Genomic DNA, 19,276 nt, shown 5'->3' on the forward strand with positions numbered 1-19,276 from the left:
CCATGCACAATGAATTGCTGATGATATATGCAAATTAAAGTGGATCTCTAATCCATGCCCATTTATATTTTTCGAGTGTGGATGTGGAGAAATTTTCAATGAGCCTTTTTCCTGGTGTTCTTACAAGTCAGCAGATCTCCAAAGCCCAACTAAAATATGGGCTGATTAAAGACTTTAGAAAAACTGGAACAGTCACAAACTGCTCGGTGGCCGGTGCCACAGAAACTAGGACGAAACGAGCCTCTTCTTTCTAACCAAGGGCAGATCTCAGGCTCTCTCGGGGAGGTAAAGCGGAAGGGCGAAATGCCGGTCAAGTTGCCTAGACTCGGATGGAAGCGGTGGCCAAAGGGCCCCTCCCCAGTGTCACCAGCCTCCCCATTACTATCATGGAGGATTTTCCTCAGGCGTCGTGACAGACCCGACGCGTGTCGCCGGGGCCCGCCGGGCCGAGGAGGAGCCGACTCGGCCTGTGGAACTCCAGTCCTCACACGGTTAACGCTCTTCCAAGGAGAGTGGAGGAGGGAGGGTCCCCGCCCACGAGAACGAAGAGAATCTCAGGGCCGAAGCCCCGCCTCAGCCGGCCCGGCCCCTCCCCGCCAGCCCGCCGCCCAACTTGGGCCGCACCGCGGGCCGCACCTGCCCGCTCGCACACGCCCCCCGCGCGCCAGGCCTCGCCGCCGCCGCCCTCCGCACGAGCCCGCTGCGGCTTGACCGCACCGCACTGCCTCGGCGCGGGCCACGGCGCACGAGCCGCTGGCGCCGCCGCGCTCCTCCCCGCCGCGGACGCCGCCCCCGCGTAACCGCCAAGGAAGCTGAGGCGAGCCCGGGCCGGGCGGGAGGGCGCGCGGGCCGCTGCCGCCGCCGCCGCGGGTGTTCCCTGCGCTCCCGCTCCACCGAGGACTGTCTCTGCTGCCTCCTCTTCCTCCTCCGACCTCAGTCCTCACCACCCTCCTCCCGCTCCTCAAAAGCACCCCCGAGTCCCCACCCCCTCACTCCCCACCCGCGGGAACGAGGCCTCGGGAATACAGGGGAGTGGCTGTGGGGGCGCGTCGCGGCTCCCAGCTCGGCCAGCCCCTCTTTCAAGACATGGTCTGATCCCCATTGTAAAAGCTGCGCCCCGAAGAGGAGGAGAGAGTGGTGCTCCCTGCCTGGGGCTGCAGGGAGATCTCCGTGCTGAAGCTCTTGCATTATTTTAGGGTGGGGCGAGGAGGGCCCTGGATTTTGGGGAGTGGGGGTGGGTGGGGAGGAGGACCCGAGAGGGGTAAGGACTCCGTGGGGGAGTCGGTGAGAGACTATGGGGAAGGACCAGGAGCTGCTGGAAGCTGCTCGCACTGGAAATGTGGCTCTGGTGGAGAAACTCCTGTCTGGCAGGAAAGGAGGGATCCTGGGCGGTGGATCCGGACCCCTGCCCCTGTCTAATCTGCTAAGGTAAGGATGGGCACCAGCTCCGGGGTTGGCACACCTCATTATGCATTGTGATGGATATACGTCCTCCTCCTCACGGTTATTGCACCTGGTGGCTGCCAGCGATTCATTCTTAAATTAGATAGGAAAACAGACTGCGTGTATGGAGAGGAGGTATGAGCCTCCCAGTCAGATTGATGCCTTAGATTCTTTGAGTAATTTTAAAATAGCCTTCCATCAATGCGTCAGTAAGCTACTTTTCCTCTGAGCCGTGGTGCAGAACTTGTACATGTACTAGTGTTGCTTGAAGAAAATCAACGTTCCACCCGCTTTCCGTCAACGTTTATTATATATTTGCAGCTTTGAACCCAGCCTTTTTTGTCTAGTTAAATGAAATTGTCAGAGAAGCTCTTGCGTGCATGCAATTACCCTGCAAAAGCCACAGCCTTCGGTGGCTCCTACCTTCTCTTGCAGAAGGCGTTTGCTTTGCCGTGGGTTATGATCCCACAAAAAGAAGTGAGTGAACCTTCTTTCTGGTGAGATGTTTTCAGTACAGGGTGTGTGTAAAACTTGATGAGGCAGATTAGGCAGCCCCAGCAGTACTTTCAATTACCTGGACATAGCTGAGTGAAACTTGGTTATTATAGCTCAGGATGAAGGATGCCAGGTCGGGATTGGGATAGTGTGTATGGAATATAGTAGAGGCCTTTTAATGTGAAGATGTAGGTGAGACTGGTATTGCTTGGAGAATCTAAGATGACATTTAAAAAAATGTCAAGGTCTTCGTTCAGCAGTACCTTGGAAATAGCGGGGTTGATTTGCATACTTGAGAAACTATTGAAAGTTGTATTGATGGACAAATGAAATCAACTGGGAGGGAGGAAGCCTGGAGAGTATTCACTAGATACAATTCAAGGGAAGCGCTTTAGTTTATAAAATCATGGCTATCCAATTCATCCTGGATATTTTTGGAGTCATCAATTGTCATTCATATCTTCGCCTTAAAACATCTCTTGGATAACCCAATTGTGTTTGTAAAAATTTTAAAAAACCCAAGTGATTTCCCTGGTTTTTAAAAAACTGTTCCATGGTACCCTTGACAAGTGCTTAATAGAAACTTTTGGGTGATGACATTGCGTTCTTTACACAAGTTCTCATAGGTCGTGGTGGTCAGACAGTGCAATTAATTATAGGACTAGTTAAAAGGGAAAATGAAAAGTTTCTATTACAGTGAAATAAATTTAGTTGAAAAGTAGTTGATGGGATTTTAAAAAGCCCCATATGTTATTCTATATACTCGTTGACAGTGACATTTTATTGGAATGATAGTTTATGTCAGAAGAATGAATATTTATAGGACATTTTTTTCAATAGGTAATAGAGATGACTTGTGTGTACTCCCTTGTTAAATAATCTTCAGTTTCAAACACAGGTAGACAATGTGTGCGTATTTCAGATTGCAGCTCTAATAACTGCCTGTAGTCACATGTAGTTTATATAAAAGCATTTTATCTCTTTATAGTTTTAAGTTACAGGTAAAATAAAAATATTTGCCAGTGGATCCATCAGCTATAAAAATGATTATGTCTAGAAACTGATATGCTGAAAGAGGTTTCTCAAAATAAACATTTTTTTGGGAAAACATGAGGAATTCTTTGAGAACAGTGAGAACTTCAGTTAATTTTATTGTGATAAATCGTATTTTAAAAACACTCTTTGTGACAAAACTCAAAAGCAAACTTCTTTTAAATACTCCTTTCCCAGCTGTGATTTTTTTTTTTTTTTAAAGAATAGATGTCAAGTTTTAGGGATAAAATACCAAGTATTTAATGTTAGTGAACACTAAAGTATCAAAATAGTGACCCAGAGTGTATATCTTGAATGAGAGGTTTTCTCTTTTGCTGGTGTTGTCAAAGATAGCAGCAGTAGCTCTACAACAAAGATTGCACATAGAAAGCAAAAGTAAACAACATGTGTTTATTAGAGTACTTCGAACCAAGTTGTAAAAATCACAAACAAAACCAATAATTTTAAACTTGCTTTTATCCATCTTACACTGAATGAATGGTGTCTGAAGAAAATGAGAGTTGAAATTGTATTATTTGGGCGATCATTTGCATAAAATGACATTCCTAAGAAGGCACATGTTATTTAGTTGTCACTTTATTTCAAAAATGATTGTCATCAGAAATTTATTGGCAGGATAATGGAAAATGTGTCCCCTTATCAAACATAATGACACTTTGAAATTTCTTAATGTTTTAGAATGAGTTGTAGAATATGTTTGGCACTTTTTCCCCACTTGCTTTATTACTTGGGTTGTGTAATAATGGTGTCAGACCCTATGCTAAATGCTTACATGTGTCATCTCATTCAATTCTTATGTCAGCCTTAGGAGGTTCATTCTCATTTCACAGATGAAGGAATAAAAAGATAAGATTAGGACTTGCCCATGGTCACATAATTAATAATGGCAAAGATTTGAAAATGTGTGATTCAGATTTGCTTTACCACATTTTAAGTCTCATTCACTGAATCTGTTTTATTCACAAAAGTTTAAAGGTATATGGCCAATTTGGACAGTCCAATCTGAACATTTTTTGCTACGAAGAATAATTTGAAATTCCTTAAATTTTGATATTTTTTTCTAATTAAAAAAATCTCACAACTGCCCTTTGAGGGTTCACTAGACAAGAACTTTCCTGAAGATGCTTCTGATTACTTGTTACCTACTGATAATAAGAAATTATCCTTTGAGCAGTAACTGTATAATGGGGAATCCGGTATGCTTTTGGGTGGCACTGCAATTTTCAGCAAAAGTAAGAATGCCATTGAATAAGTTAAAAAACCTCTCTAAGCCTCACTACTCTTATGGAAATAGTAATAATAGTACCTATCATATAAGATTGTTATAAAAGGATTAAATGAAGTATAAAGTAATGAATGCAAAGCATTTAGCATATAGGTGTTCATCGTTAGTGTTAATATTTTTCATGCACCTCTAAAGTGCTTGACTCTATTCTTTAAGGCCTTAATGACTAAAGATTTGTTTCATATTGGACTGGCAGTAAATTTCTCATTAGAATCATAGAATCTTCATATAGGGAGGGACCTTTCTTCCAACTTCTCACCTAGTGCAGAAATTTTCTGTAACATCTCTTACCTGTTAGTTAAAATTCTGTAACATCTCTTACCTGTTAGTTATTCCAGCCCTGTTAGACCTTTCAATGACTAGATCCATTCTATTTTTGATAGCAGTAATTATTTTAAAATTTTTCTTGTCATTGAGCTAAAATCCACTTCCCTGTGACTTTCAGCAATTGATAGTAGATTGACTGTACGGGTCAATATGAAGTAGTCTAATTCATCTGCCAGGACAGTTGTTTGGGTGCATGTATTTTTGTTTTCTTATAAGTATTTTTCATGAAAGAGCTATCATCTGTATTGACCTTTTATATGGCAAGAGAGCATAGGTGTTAAGAACTTAGTTTTCATACTTTTCACTACTCTCTTTTTCCTTCTTTATATATTCTCAAATTTTGCAATGACCCTCTTAAAATATGGTGACTAGAAATTAACAAAATGCAGTAGATGTCCCTTGACCAGAGTAGAACATTATGGCTGAATAAAATACCCAAGGACAACAGATTACAAGAAGCATTTATAGTATGATCTTGTTTTTGCAAGGAAAAATAAGTTTGTGTGAACATTTATAATGTGCTTAAGAAGTCTGGAATGATAAGATGCCAAAATGAAGATAGTATTCATCTTTGAGTGGTGGAATTGTGGGTGGGCTTTATTTTCCTTCTCCTTATTTGCATTTTCCAGTGTTCTGTAATGAATATGTATTATGTAATTAAAATAAAATAGCAGCTATTACAACATGATACAATGAAATTATTATCTCTTTATTATTGATCTAAGACCTACCTACAGGTCAAGATTTTCTGGGCCATGTAATGGTGTTGGCTCAAGTTGAACATATAGTCAATTACAATTTCCTGGTATTGTTTTTTCAATAACCTGTGAAGCCATGATTCCCCTTTCTGGTACTTTTAAAAGGTTGAGCTTAAAATATTCCTATTCCATTTTATCTGATTTGTTTTAGGTTGTATTTGTAATTTCTCTAGATCTTTTTGACTCTTTTTTTCTTCTTTCTGACTCTTCAATCTGTCTTTCAGCATATTAACTTCTCTCCTCTGTATCATCCAGAGATTTAATAAGCATGTTTTCTATAACCTAAATTGAACACACTGTGCTATATCCCCAAAGCACCTCTCTTCAACTTAATATAAATTTTAAAGTAGCAATCTTTACTCATGATATTTCTACCAGAATTGAAGCCACGTAATAGACAATCAGCTATTTCTCTCCATTGTTCCTGTGAGAATATTGTGAGTTATTTTATCTACTGCCTTTCTAAATTCACACTGTGTTTAAGTGTATGGCATTCCTTTGATCTATCCCTTTAAATTCCATCAAAATCAGTCTACTTTATTATGGCTTGTTTCTGGCAGTGAGTCATTGGTAATTCCTAGTATTGGCGAAAATTCCTTCTACCCTCTTGCATCTAATTCTTCTGGGTCTGGATATGCATACTTATTTAAAGCAGCTTACTGTCCCTTATGGTCTCTGTTTGGACCTTCAGTAATCTCCTGAAATTATTTGTTTATCCCTTCTGATTTGAAAATGGTTCTGAATAGGGAAAATAGAAGCAAAATAAAAGCTGGGAAGAATTAGATTCTTGGCATTGTTAGATATCATAGAAAATTCTCTTGTGGTTTAAAACTACCCACAGTTTTCCTTTTACTCTGTCAGAACTTAAGGTTAAATTAGTGAATTATTACACCTCCTTTCTGTTTTTCAAACTTAGCTTAAAAGGACATTAGCGTTTTTCCTGGACAAGTATGTATTTGTTTTTTGTGTTTGCTTGCAGTTATACCTCTTACTACCCCCTTTCATCCTTAAAGAAATCTGAGCTCATCAGAGCACTAAAATTGAGTTGCCTCCCTCCTTTTCTTCCTCCACATTTTATGTGAAATTTCAGTTTATTTAACATATCTTTTATGAGACAGCTGCAAAATCTTAAAAAAAAAACTCTCTTCCTTTGGCACAACTACCTTTTATTCTAAACAAAACTAATTTCCATGTAAAATGTATATTTAATTAATTTTTTGCTGAGTATCGGATTGAGAATTATTTGTATTTTAATATAGTGATAAAAGTTTATTAATGCCTCAATTTATTTGATTTTTTAAAATGCCTCGAAGAGTTTAGTTTTATGTAAGAGGTATTTAGTAAATTCTTGTCAGAAATAAATAATACAGTTCTTAAGATCCCCATATGAAAAAGTAGATCGGTAAGAAGTGGGGCAAAACAATCTTCTGGTCACCAAAGACATCAAAACCAGAGAGCTTATAATTTTTCAGATTTAGGATTCAGCTCATGACGTTTTGGTGATGAGTATAAGGAGGTAACAGGCAACTAGGAAGTACTGTAATTTTCACAACTATTTGGGCAATTGTGGTTATTGGGACTCTGATATAAGAAACTCACTTTCAGGGAAACTGCATTGGTTAAATGGAATAAATCACAAATAGAGCAGTTAAGCTCCATGAAAACGTTATATCTATAAAAATAGTCAAGTTGCAAGTGGGTTATCTATTTTAGATAGTAATGATGTTTGAAGTGGTGATTGCACCATTATGTTCAGGGAGCTGTATCTGCCAGAGTGAACAGTGCCAGCTGCATGATGGGGAGTAAGGCGAAAGGAGAGCGAATTTTGGTATTGACCTCTTTCTTCACTGAGCAGGGTTTTCAGCTCCCTTTTCAAAACACTGAGGGTGATGTGTAGCAGTGAACTAGGGCAACCAGTCAGTGACTACTACTCAACCTGCCCATCCTTTGCAGTTTCTTGTGTGACAGTGATTTCTTACAGATGACAAAGGCTGATGCAAGTCTTCACTGACATTAAGGCAGAAGCATACAATATTTATTAGTGCCTCTACTGACTTTAGCAAGTTAATCTTTCAGGCGACAGTAAACAATTTGATTAGTTCAGTTATATAATGAAATAATTTTGAGGTAATTTTGGAAAATTCGATCAGAAGCCTATGATAGACATTATTTCTGAGTATTTAACTAGAAATGGAAGCTGACTATAATGCCAGACAAAGGTTAGAAAAGACTAATTTCAACCTATGGAACCTGAAGATATTAACACTTAATGCATTTTAGAGTGTCTTTAGTTTCCATTTTGGACATATTTCAGAATGATGTTAATTAAAATACAGTGAGTTTTTATTACTCATCATATGTTGATATGGGAGAATATTTTATATTTGAAAAAGGAATTTACAAAGAAGACTCTTCTATCTTCCATTTCTTTCTCATGCATGTGAGGACATGGTTATGTAAGCCTTACAGGCAAGCAGAGGCACAATGCCAGTTGAAAACTCATTGAATTTTCTTGTGTAATACAGATCTAGAAACTTTTCTTAGAGTCTACTTTTGTTCTTTAGTGGTAGTAGGATATCAAATAAATTTTACATTTGTGTTAAATCTGGGTGAGGCTTTTAATTGATTTTTGAAGATGGATCAAAAAATATGACCAAAGAATAAATTATGTTTTCCACAGTGCTATGATTTGAATGTTGTCTCCAAAACTCATGTTGAGATTTATTTGTCACTGTGACAGTATGAAGAGATGGGATCTGTCTGGACATGGTGGCTCACACCTGTAATCGCAGGCTTTGGGAGGCTGAGGCGGGAGTGTCACTTGAGGCCAAGGGTTCAAGAATAGCCTAGGTAACATAGTGAGACTCTGTCTCTATAAAAAACAAAACAAAACAAAATAACTAGGTGTGGAATTGCATATCTGTAGCCCCAAGTACTTGAGAGGCTGGGTGGGGAGGATTGCTTGAGCCTAGGAGTTTGAGGCTGCAGTGAGCAATAATTATGCCCCTAAACTCCAGCCTAGGTGACAGAGCGAGACCCTACTCAAAATAAAAACAAAAACAAACAAGTGAGACCCTTTAGAGGTGATTAGGGCTCTGCATGTATGAATGGATTAATGCCATTATTGTGGGAGTGGGTTAGTTATCATGGGAGGCTCCTCACAAAAGAATCAGTTCAGCCCCATTTCCTCTTTCTGTTTCCCATGCTTGCTTGCTGTTCTGCCTTCTGCCATGGGATAATGCAATAAGAAGGTCCTCACCAAATGCTGAGCAAATGCTAGTACCATGCTCTTTTACTTCCCAGCATCCAGAAATGTGAATCACAAAAACATACATTGTTTGTAAATTACCCAGTCTCAGGTACTCTCTTATAGGAACACAGAATAGACTAAAACACTCTGTTTCTTCTACTGCACTGTCCAGAGTGTTCATCTGTGAATCTGATTCTTATGAATCATGTTTTCTTATTAAACGACATGTCTTCATGGATCTAGTTGTGAAATGGAACTTTGATTAAGCTGTGCAGTAGAGTTACTTGGATTCTGTTGTGTTATGAGAGTAGCTTTATTTGAAGTGGTTAATTACTTCTAGATAAGTGAACTGAAACAAACTTCTTAGACTTGTTACCATTCTTTGATCAAATTGGATCAAATCTTGATTGATGGATGTGAGCATAAACAGCCCACCTCCTTTCCTGTTTCTGTTTCCCACACCACATTCCCTTTAACCCTCAATCACGTCTCAGAAAAAAAGCCTTTTTTTCTAATTACTACAAGTTCACCCTGGCTCCAGTTTTTGTGCCAGCTGGCATCATCTCTAGATTCTAGCCTATCTCGATATTTAAAAAAAGAATTTCAACAGATTTTAGATACAGGAAGTATGTGTGTAGATTAGTTACATGGAAATATTGCATGACACTGAGGTTTGGAGCATGGATTCCATCACCTAGGTAGTGAACATGGTACGTAATAGGCTGTTTTGTAGCCTACCCCCCTTCCACCCTCTAGTAGTCCACTGTGTCTATCGTTCCCTTATTTTTGTTCATATATGCTTTATATTTAGCTCCCACTTCTAAGTGAGAACATGTGGTATTTGGTTTTCTGTTCCTGTGTTAATTTTCTTAGGATTATGGCCTCCAGCTCCATTGGAGGAGCTGTTGCTGCAGAGGACATGGATTCATTCTTTTTTATGGCTACATAGTATTCCATGGTGTATACGTACCACATTTTCTTTGTCCAGTCTACCATTGATGGGCATCTAGGTTGATTCCATGTCTTTGCTACTGTGCATAGCACAGCAATGAACATGAGTGCATGTCTCTTTTTGGTAGAATGGTTCATTTTCTTTTGGGTATATACACGGCAGTGGGATTTCTGGGTCAAATGGTGGCAATTTTAAGTTCTTTGCGAAATCTCTGTACTGCTTTCCACAGTGACAGACAACCTACAGAATGGGAGAAGATATTTGTAATCTATGTATTTGACAAAGGCCTAATATCTAGAATCTATAGGGAACTTGTTTATAAGTCAACAAGCAAAAAACAAGTAACTCTATTAAAAAATGAGTAAAGTACATGAACAGACACTTCTCAAGACATACAAGTGACCAACAAACATATAAAAAATGCTCAGCATCACTAGTTATCAGAGAAGTGCAAATCAAAACCACAGTGAGACAGCATCTCACACCAGTCAGAATGGCTGTTATTTAAAAGTCAAAAGTCAATAGATGCTGGTGAGGCTGCAGAGGAAAGGGAATGCTTATACATCAGTGTTAATTTATCCTCTAACCTCATGGGCCCAGTGCCTTTTCTTTTGTTTCTTTACCACCAAAAAGTGTTTGTGGGACCTGACAGTTAATTCATAGTGAAGTTGTACTTGATTGGTAAAGCTTTTAGAAAGAAAGCTCTGTTCATGTTTTCATTTAAAGAGGCAACAAAACATTAGGCCAAAAAAGGAAAGCCATCAACCTCTTCTGGCAGAACAAATGGAGTGGATTTTGCCAGGCTTGTAAGAGAATGTTGGATACAGGTGGCAATTCTTCCTTTTTTTTGGAGACAGGTTTTCACTCTGTCACCAAGGCTGGGGTGCAGCAGTGTGATCACAGCTTACTGCAGCCTCATTGTTCCCTAGGGTCAAGTGATCCTCATGCCTCAGACTCCAAGTAGCTGGGACTACCAGCACGTGCCACCACGCCCAGCAAATTTTTAAATTTTTTTTGTAAGGACAGGGCCTCACTGTTCCTCAAACTCCTGCCATCCGTAGTGATTCTTCTGATGGATCTGGACAAAGTAAATTGAAAACCTTCTGGAAAGGATTCACCATGCTAGACACCATTAAGAACATTTGTGGGACAGGCACAGTGGCTCATGCCTATAATCCCAGCTCTTTGGGAGGCCACGGTAGGAGGATCACTTGAACCTAGGAGTTCAAGACCAACTTGGGCAACATAGGGAAACCCTGTCTGTTGGGGTCTGTTGTTGAGAGCTCATGCGATCCTCCTGCCTTGACTGTTCTTCAACTCCTGGGTTGGTCTCGAACTCCTGGAATCAAGCCATCCTCCTGACTTGGCTTCCCAAAGTTCTGGGATTATAGGTGTGAACCCCCATGCCTGGCTAATTCTTCCTTCTTAAAGGCTGAAGGGGAAGGGATTTGACTGGAGACGTGAGAAATGAGAGAGTGTATGACTGGTGATAGAGAAGTCTTTTCTTTTTGCTACTCATTTAGTCGCTAGAATTTTTTATTAGATTATATAAACCCATTTTAGATATAAACATATAATATTTGCCTATATCAGAAGTTATTACTTAGATGTACAGGCATAGCTCAGACATATTGTAGATTGGTTTTCAGACCACTGCAATAAAGTGAGTCATACAAAATTTTTGGTTTTCCAGCGCATGTAAAAGTTATGTTTACACTATACTGTACTCTGTTAAGTGTGCAACAGCATTATGTCTAACAAAACAATGTACGTAATTAAAAAATACTTCACTGCTAAAAATGCTAATGATCATTTGAGCCTTCAGCAAGTTGTAATCCTTTTGCTGGTGGAAGGTCTTGTCTCAATGTTGTTGGCTGCTGACTGATTAGAATGGTGGTTGCTGAAGGTTGGAATGGCTGTGGCAATTTCTTAAATGAGACAATAATGAAGTTTCACATTAGTTGACTGTTCCTTTCACAAAAGATGTTTCCATAGCATGAGATGCCGTTTGATAGCATTTTATCCGTGGTAGGACTTTCAAAATTGGAGTCACTGGAGTTATTCCTCTTACGCCTTGCTGCTGCTTTATTTATGTCATGTTCTAAATCCTTTGTTGACGTTTCAGCAGTGTTCACAGTGTCTTCACTAGGAGTGTCTTCACCAGGAGTCGATTCCACTCATGAAACCAATGTCTTTGCTCATCCATAAGAAACACCTCCTCATCTGTTCAAATTTTATCATGAGATTGTTGTCAGTCAGTCCAATTTTCAGGCTCCACTTCTATTTCACTTGCTGTTTCCACCACATCTGCAGTTCCTTCCTCCACTGAAATCATGAACCCCTCAAAGTCATTCATAAGGGTTAGAATCAACTTCTTCCAAAACTCCTGTTAATGTTGACCTCCTCCCATGAATCACAAATGTTTTATTTATTTATTTGTGATAGGGTCTCAGTCTGTCACCCAGGCCTGGAGTGCAGTGGCATGATCACTGTGCTCACTGCAGCGTTGACCTCCCAGACTCAGTGATTCTTTCCTTTCATCCCCCTGAGTAGCTGGGACCACAGGCATGGGCTACCATGCCTGGATAATTTTAAAATTTTTTGTAGAGATATAGTTTCCCTATGTTGCCCAGACTGGTCTTGAACTCCTGGGCTCAAGTGATCCTTCCACCTTGGCCTCCCAAAGTGTTGGGATTACAGGCATGAGCCACTGTACCTGGCCCGCAAATGTTCTTAGTGGTTCTATAGCTGCCACTAGGTATGGCAGCTACAACCTTACGAAATGTATTTCTTCAATTAGAAGACTTGAAAGCCAAAATTACTCCTCAGTCTCTGGGCTACAGAATGGATATTGTGTTAGCAGGCACGGAAACATTACTCTCTTGTACATCTCCATCAGAGCTCTTGTGTGACTAGGTGCACTGCCACTGAGCCGTAATATTTTGAAAGGAATCTTTTTTTCTGTGAGTGGTAGGTTTTAACAGTGGGCTTAAAACGTTCAGTAAACCATGCTACAGACAGATGTGCTATCATCCAGACTTTGTTGTTCCACTTGTAGAGCACAGGCAGAGTAGATTTAGCATCATTTTTAAGGGCTCTAGGATTTTTGGAATGGTAAATAAGAATTGGTTTCAAGTTAAAGTCACCATCTACATTAACCCCTAACAAGGGAGCCTGTCCTTTGAAGCTTTGAAGCCAGGCAGTGACTTCTCTTTAGCTATGAAAGTCCTAAATAGCATCTTCTTCCAATAGAAAGCTGTTTCATCTACACTGAAATTTTGTTGTTTAGTGTAGTCACCTTTATCAATTATCTTAGCTAGATCTTCTGGATAACTTGCTGCAGCTTCTGCATCAGCACTTAACTGCTTCACCTTGCCATTTTATGTTATAGAGATGGCTTTTTTCCTTAAACCCCCTGAACCTCTGCTACCTTCAGATTTTTCTTCTGCAGCTTCCCCAAGGCCGGTCAGCTCTGATAGAATTGAAGAGTTAGTGCCTTGCTCTGGATTAGGCTTTGCCTTAAGGGAATTTGTGTGGCTGTTTTGATCTTCTATCCAGACCACTCAAACTTTCTCCATATCAGCAATAAGGCTCTTTGGCTTTCTTATCATTCATGTGTTCACTGGAGTAGCACTTTTCATTTCCTTCATGAACTTTTCCTTTGCATTTGCAGCTTGGCTAACTGTTAGGCATAGGAGGTCTAGCTTTCAGTCTGTCTCGACTTTTAACATGCTTTCCTCACTAAGTTTATTCGTTTCTAGCTTTTCATTTAAAGTGAGAAATGTGTGACTCTTCCTTTCACTTGAACACTTATAGGTCAGTGAAGGGTTATTCGTTGGCCTAATTTTAATATTGTTGTATCCGAGGGAATAGGGAGGCCCGAGGAGAAGGAGAGAGATAGAATGGCCAGTTGGTGGAGTGGTGAGAACACACACAGCATTATTCAGTTCACAGATCATCATAACAGATATAAAAATAATGAAACAGTTTGAAATATTGTGAGAATTACCAAAATGTGACATAGAGGCATGAACTGAGCACATTGGCCTAATTGAAAAAATGGTACTGTCAGACTTCTTAGACATATGGTTCCCATAAATCTTCAATTTTTAAAAAAAATACAGTATCTGTGAAGTGTGCAATAAAACAAAGTATTTCTGTACACATTTATTATATCACAGGTGACAGAGATACGTAACAAAGTTGTGTCACGGTGTTAATGCCTAATGTGGTTTGATATTCAAATGTTAAAAAATGTATTTTATTTTTCTTTTTTAAAAAGTTGTGTTGCAAGTTGGCTTCAGCATTCAGGTTATTCCTAAAACTTATGTTTTATGGTACATGGGAAGCATTTGAAGTTCTGATACCTGGATCTCAATTAGCATTCTTCCACACTGATTTTTCTTTTTTTTTTTTTTGGCCTGAATTACTATTAGTCACTTTAGGTTCTTGTTTGGTACCTCTAGTTAGTAATCTACATTTGAAATGTTTTATGTATTACACAAATATGCTAAATATAGTACTTTTTTTTGAATATACTAAAAAACTGCTCTATTTACTTACAGAATTATCTCTGTTTTATATAGATATTTTACTGCTAGTGTGGAGATGGCAGTGAGTGGGAGTGTGTTTGGGGGAAGCAGCAAGAATTCTGCAGGGACGTTCTTTGGCTGGGTAAACTCCAGCAATGGAGGAGCCCAGAGCAGAGTTATTCCTGTTAGCCTGCTTTGGCTATTGACCAGAGTGGTCTGTCATCCTGAAGGTTGCTAGAAACTTTGAAGACATAAGCAGAGAATGTGAAGAATTACAAACAATGGTTAAACTGTTTCTTAAAAACTTTTCATGGGTTTGTTTTATGCTGCATGTGTGTGTGTGTGTGTGTGTGGTGTGTGTGTGTGTGTATTAGACAAAGCTCATTAATCATTGAGCCATGTATTATCCAACTAACCAGCAGGGCACTCAGGATTTTTTAGAGAACTGGTAACTAAGAACAGTGATAACAAAAAAAAGGTCATTACTTATTTTAACAAGTATTTGCTGAGTACCTCGTGGATTCTAAAACTGAATGAGATAATCTCTACCTACCCCACGTACTAGCAGAATAATGGGCTAGATCTATGAGCAAAAAGGTAAAATAAAGGGTGATATATGGAGCAATGGAAATGCCAAACAATGCTGTAGGAATACTAGGAGCAATACTAGGAGCAAGAAGGAAGCACCCAGAATTTGACTTGCAGGAGTATTCAGGGGAAACTGCAGAGAGGAGGTACTGCTTGAATCTTGTGGGATGAGTAGGAATTTTCCAGACAAGTTGGAGAAAGGGCATTTCAGGCAGAAGAAACAGTATATTCAATAATAATGTGTGAAAATGTAGAATATAACTTGGAGTATTATAAGAAGTTTGATATGGAGCATGGACAAGAGTTAAGTCTGGGAATAGAAGGACCTTGTGTGTTGCCCTAAGGAGTTTGAGCATACTCCTGAAGGCCATGAGGATCCATTTTTTTTTTCAATTTAATGTGTTGGTGATTCATTTATAATAATAGCATGACTGTTTAAAAATTTGAGTAAAAGATCAAAAATTACCTTTAATCCTATTGCTAAAAACAACTTTTTTCTTAAGCATGTTTAATGTAGTTATCAGATAAAGCATACAAGTTTTGATCCTGAATTTTTCACTTAAAGGTATATCATACACTTTTTCAATGTTATTTCAAAGTCTTCATAGTTATTTTTAATGGCATCATCGTATTCCATCTCCTGCATACTTTTCATAGATGTCCTCCATCAGAAGCACCTATGGTTGTTTATTAAACGTGTTATTTCCTGATCCCACCCCAGGATTTCTGAATATTCTAAGTATAAGAATTTCTTAGTGTAAGGCCTGGAAATATGCATTTTACAACCCCCTAGAACATTATTAAGTGCACTAACATTTGAGAGCCAGTAATCTGGTGTATATACTGTTGTTACTTTATATTTTCTTAATGATAGATACTTGGATGATTTTTGACTTTGTTATTATAAGTAATGTTATAAACATCACACAGACCACTTTTTTTTACATAAAATTACATTCTTCAATCTTTACAAGTCTTGCAATATCTTTATTATTAACTCCATTTTTATTTATGGATTAAAAGGTCAGAAAAATTGAATAACTTGCCCAGAGTTACAAAGTTAGTAGTTTTATAATCAGCACTCATGCAGATTGAAGAAGCGAATTCAGGTATTTCTGATCTCAGATATCTTTCAATTGTGCTGTATTGCTTCCTAGTGCCATAGGAATCAATGCATATCCTATGTTAAAATATGAATATACCAATATATTTCCAACATGTAAATAGAAAGTACATTTTCTACAAAATTATGTAGAAATATTTAGTTCCTACATAGTTCTCAATTATTTTTGTGTGCTTATCATTTTCATATTACTGGCAGTATTTTGCTTTGAATTTGTTTCTTGACAGCACATGAACAGTAAACTGAATTGAGTGGTAAAGCAAATCACCTAAAGAAATTTCAAAAATATGCCCTTGTCAGTTATTTTCACTGTACTACAGGGTTAGTCCAGGTGTGTTGGCTCACACCTGTAATCCCAGCACTTTGGGAGGCTGAGGTGGGAGGATTGCTTGAGCCGAGGAGTTCAAGACCAGGCTGGGCAACATAATAAGGCCCTGTTTCTACAGAAAATAAATAAAAAATTAGTTGGATGTGATAGCCCTAGCTACTCAGGGAGATGAGGTAGAAGCATTGCTTGAGCCCAGGAGTTCAAGTCTATAGTGAGCTATGATCATGCCACTGTACTCCAGCCTGGGCAAAAAGAAAAAAAAAAAAACCTGAACCAAAACAACCCCCACAAAAACCCAGTATGGAATTTTTTACCCCCAAAGTTTTGGATGCTTGATATTGTCTAATTTCTGTTGTCTTCAAAGGTATTTTAATAACTTGTCCATCTCATGTTTCCAGATGGATAAGTGTGTTAGTTCTTGTGTTGCTATAAAGAAATACCTGAGGCTAGATAATTTATAAAGAAAAGAGGTTAAATTGGCTCAGGGTTCTGCAGGCTGTACTGGAAGCATGGTGCTGGCGTCTGCTTCAGGTGAGGCCTCAGGAAGCTTCCAATCATGGCAGAAGGCAAAGGGAAGTCTGTGTATAAAATGGTGAGACTGGGAGCAAGAGAGAGAGCAGGGAGGTGCCACACACTTTTAAACAACCAGATTTCATGTGAATTCGGAGTGAGAACTCACTCATCACCAAGGGGATACTGATAAGCCATTCATGAGGGATCCACTGCCATGATCCGAGCACCTCCCACCAGACCCCACCTCCAACACTGGGAATCACATTTCAATATGAGATTTGGAGGGGACAAACATCTAATGTACGTGGGATTTATTTCTCCTCATTCCTTTCACACAAAGAAGGAAAGTACAGTGTTCACCACAGCCCTTATTTATTTATTTATTGAGACAGAGTCTCGCTATGTCGCCCAGGCTGGAGTGCAGTGGCACAATGTCTACTCACTGCAAGCTCCGCCTCCCGGGTTCACGCCATTCTCCTGCCTCAGCCTCCTGAGTAGCTGGGACTACAGGCGCCTGCCACCATGCCCGGCTAGTTTTTTTGTACTTTTAATAGAGATGGGGTTTCACTGTGTTAGCCAGTAAATCTGAGCCTGTTGTTTTTAACTGAGCTTATTATTAATTCGGGGACTTTTCTCAACTCTAGTATTAGGCTGTGTAGAAAAACTGGGGAAGCAGGCAGTTTGTCCTTAGACCTTCCTCACCCCCTCTTCCTGTGCCCTTCTGTCCGTTTGCTTAGCCTTTCTTCCTTTCATGGTTCTAAGGCATTCTTTGGCTTCTTCTACCCAAAACTCAGAAGTCTCATGATTTAGTTTTATCCTGTACGGATAAGCTTTCCTATATGGCATTTTATTCCCTCATACCATAGAGCTCCATGTTTCTTTTTTCTTTTTTTTTGAGACAGGGTTTTGCCCTTGTCGCCCAGTGGTGTGATCTCGGCTCACTGCAACCTCTGCCTCCTGGGTTCAAGCGGTTCTCCTGCCTCAGCCTCCAGAGTAGCTGGGAGTACAGGCACGCACCACCACGCCCAGCTAATTTTTATATTTTTAGTAGAGACGACATTTCACCGTGTTGGCCAAGATATTCTCGATCTCCTGACCTTGTGATCCGCCCGCCTCAGCCTCCCAAAGTGCTGGGATTACAGGCGTGAGTCACTGCGCCTGGCTCTATTTTTCAGAATAGTAAATTACATAGTGAAAGAAGAAGCAGAATGTAATGGAATGACTGGTACCTGTAATCCGTGTGACTTGGGAGGCTGAGGTGGAAGGATTGCTTGAGCCCAGGAGTTTGAGGCTGCTGTGAACTATGATTACACCACTGTACTCCATCCAGCCTGGGTGACAGAGCAAGACCTCTCTTGCTCTAAGAAAACAAAATCTGTAATCTCTAAGAAAAGAAAAAAGAAGACCGTAATGGAAAAACTCTGAGTCTTGAGTTTGAATGTAGACTCTGCCATTGAAAGGACATTTGGCGCTATGCAGGTGATTTAAATTCTTTGGGCCTCAGTTTCCTTATTTATAAAGTGGAGGTGATAACGTTTATCTTGTAGAGTTGGAATGGTTAAAGATAATTTATGTAAAATATCTATCACAGTACCTATTACATAGGAGGGAATAAAATGCCTATTGTTAGTAAGTGTTAATATTTATGCAATAAATAATTTAAATAGTCAATAAATTATTCCTAATTATAAATCATATATTTTATGAGTATCTTTACTTGAAGGGGAAACTCTGGAATATTTGCATTATAATAGGTCATTTGTTTATCTACATTGTCTTGACCTAAGTCTTTAATGGTGTAACTATAGGCACGAAGACAGGCCATAGGGAGTGATACTACTTGGCCAATCTTCCTCTGATCCTAGAGGCAGAGGATTGCTTTTTTCCTCTTGCTTTTAGGAGTGGTACTGGTCACCAAAGATTTAGTATTTGTTTTCTATCTTGTACATTCCTTACAAAGATAATTTGAACAGAAAAAATTGTGTTCCTTGAAAGTTGTATGTGCTGTGCTGTAATCCATGAGATTAATGGGTTCCTAGTAAGCCTATCATTACTATTTTCTCCTTTTTAAAAGCATTAAAATATTTTGAGACATATTTTTATGGTGTGCAAATATTTTGAGGTGTACACTGTGCATTTAGTATGGTGATGGTGCTTTGGAGGCTGGAAAATAGACTCTTGTCTCTAGGCCCTTACAAAAATCATTTACATGAGATAATAGCTAACTATATAGTAGTATCTAATTTTACTAGGGCACAAAAACTCACAAATTTAGCTTTTTCTTTTGAGCAGTCCAGCGTCAGCATTTGGCGGCTATCTCCCATTATACATCAGATCTAAATCTGACCATGAGTCAGGTTCAGATAATTCTTTAATGTTTGGAGGTAGAACTATATACTCTCAAATATTTTTATTTTTAAAATTAAAATTTATTTTGAAATAATCACATATTATGGAAAATCTGAAAATATATTTTAAATAACTCTTTTTTTTCCTGAACCATTTGCAAGTAAGTTGTCAACCTAATCACCCCAGAATACTTTAGTTTGTGTTTCCTACAGACAAGGACATTCTTCGACATAACCACAATACAGTCACTAAAATCAGAAAATCAACTTTGTCATATTAC

At 39.2% G+C, this 19,276-nt stretch overlaps 1 protein-coding gene across 10 annotated transcripts in view; it reads left to right on the forward strand.

Moving 5' to 3' along the window:
- The first annotated feature begins 877 nt into the window (after positions 1-877).
- The window catches only part of ANKS1B (ankyrin repeat and sterile alpha motif domain containing 1B), a 1,305,582-nt gene continuing 1,287,183 nt past the window's right edge, over positions 878-19,276 (forward strand). For 7 of the 10 annotated variants that reach the window (XR_004439654.1, XM_033220939.1, XM_033220938.1 and 4 more), the window contains exon 1: positions 1,132-1,428. Coding sequence is in view for 9 of the 10 variants with exons in the window: in XM_033220939.1 (XP_033076830.1) it covers positions 1,295-1,428 (134 nt within the window). In the remaining variant the exon portion in view is untranslated. Of the gene's footprint in view, positions 1,429-19,276 lie in introns of all 10 variants that reach the window. The other 3 variants (XM_033220935.1, XM_033220933.1, XM_033220934.1) reach the window with 1 other exon arrangement.

This window comes from Trachypithecus francoisi, unplaced genomic scaffold, assembly GCF_009764315.1.
Source record: "Trachypithecus francoisi isolate TF-2019V2 unplaced genomic scaffold, Tfra_2.0 Lachesis_group11, whole genome shotgun sequence".
NCBI lineage: Eukaryota > Metazoa > Chordata > Mammalia > Primates > Cercopithecidae > Trachypithecus > Trachypithecus francoisi.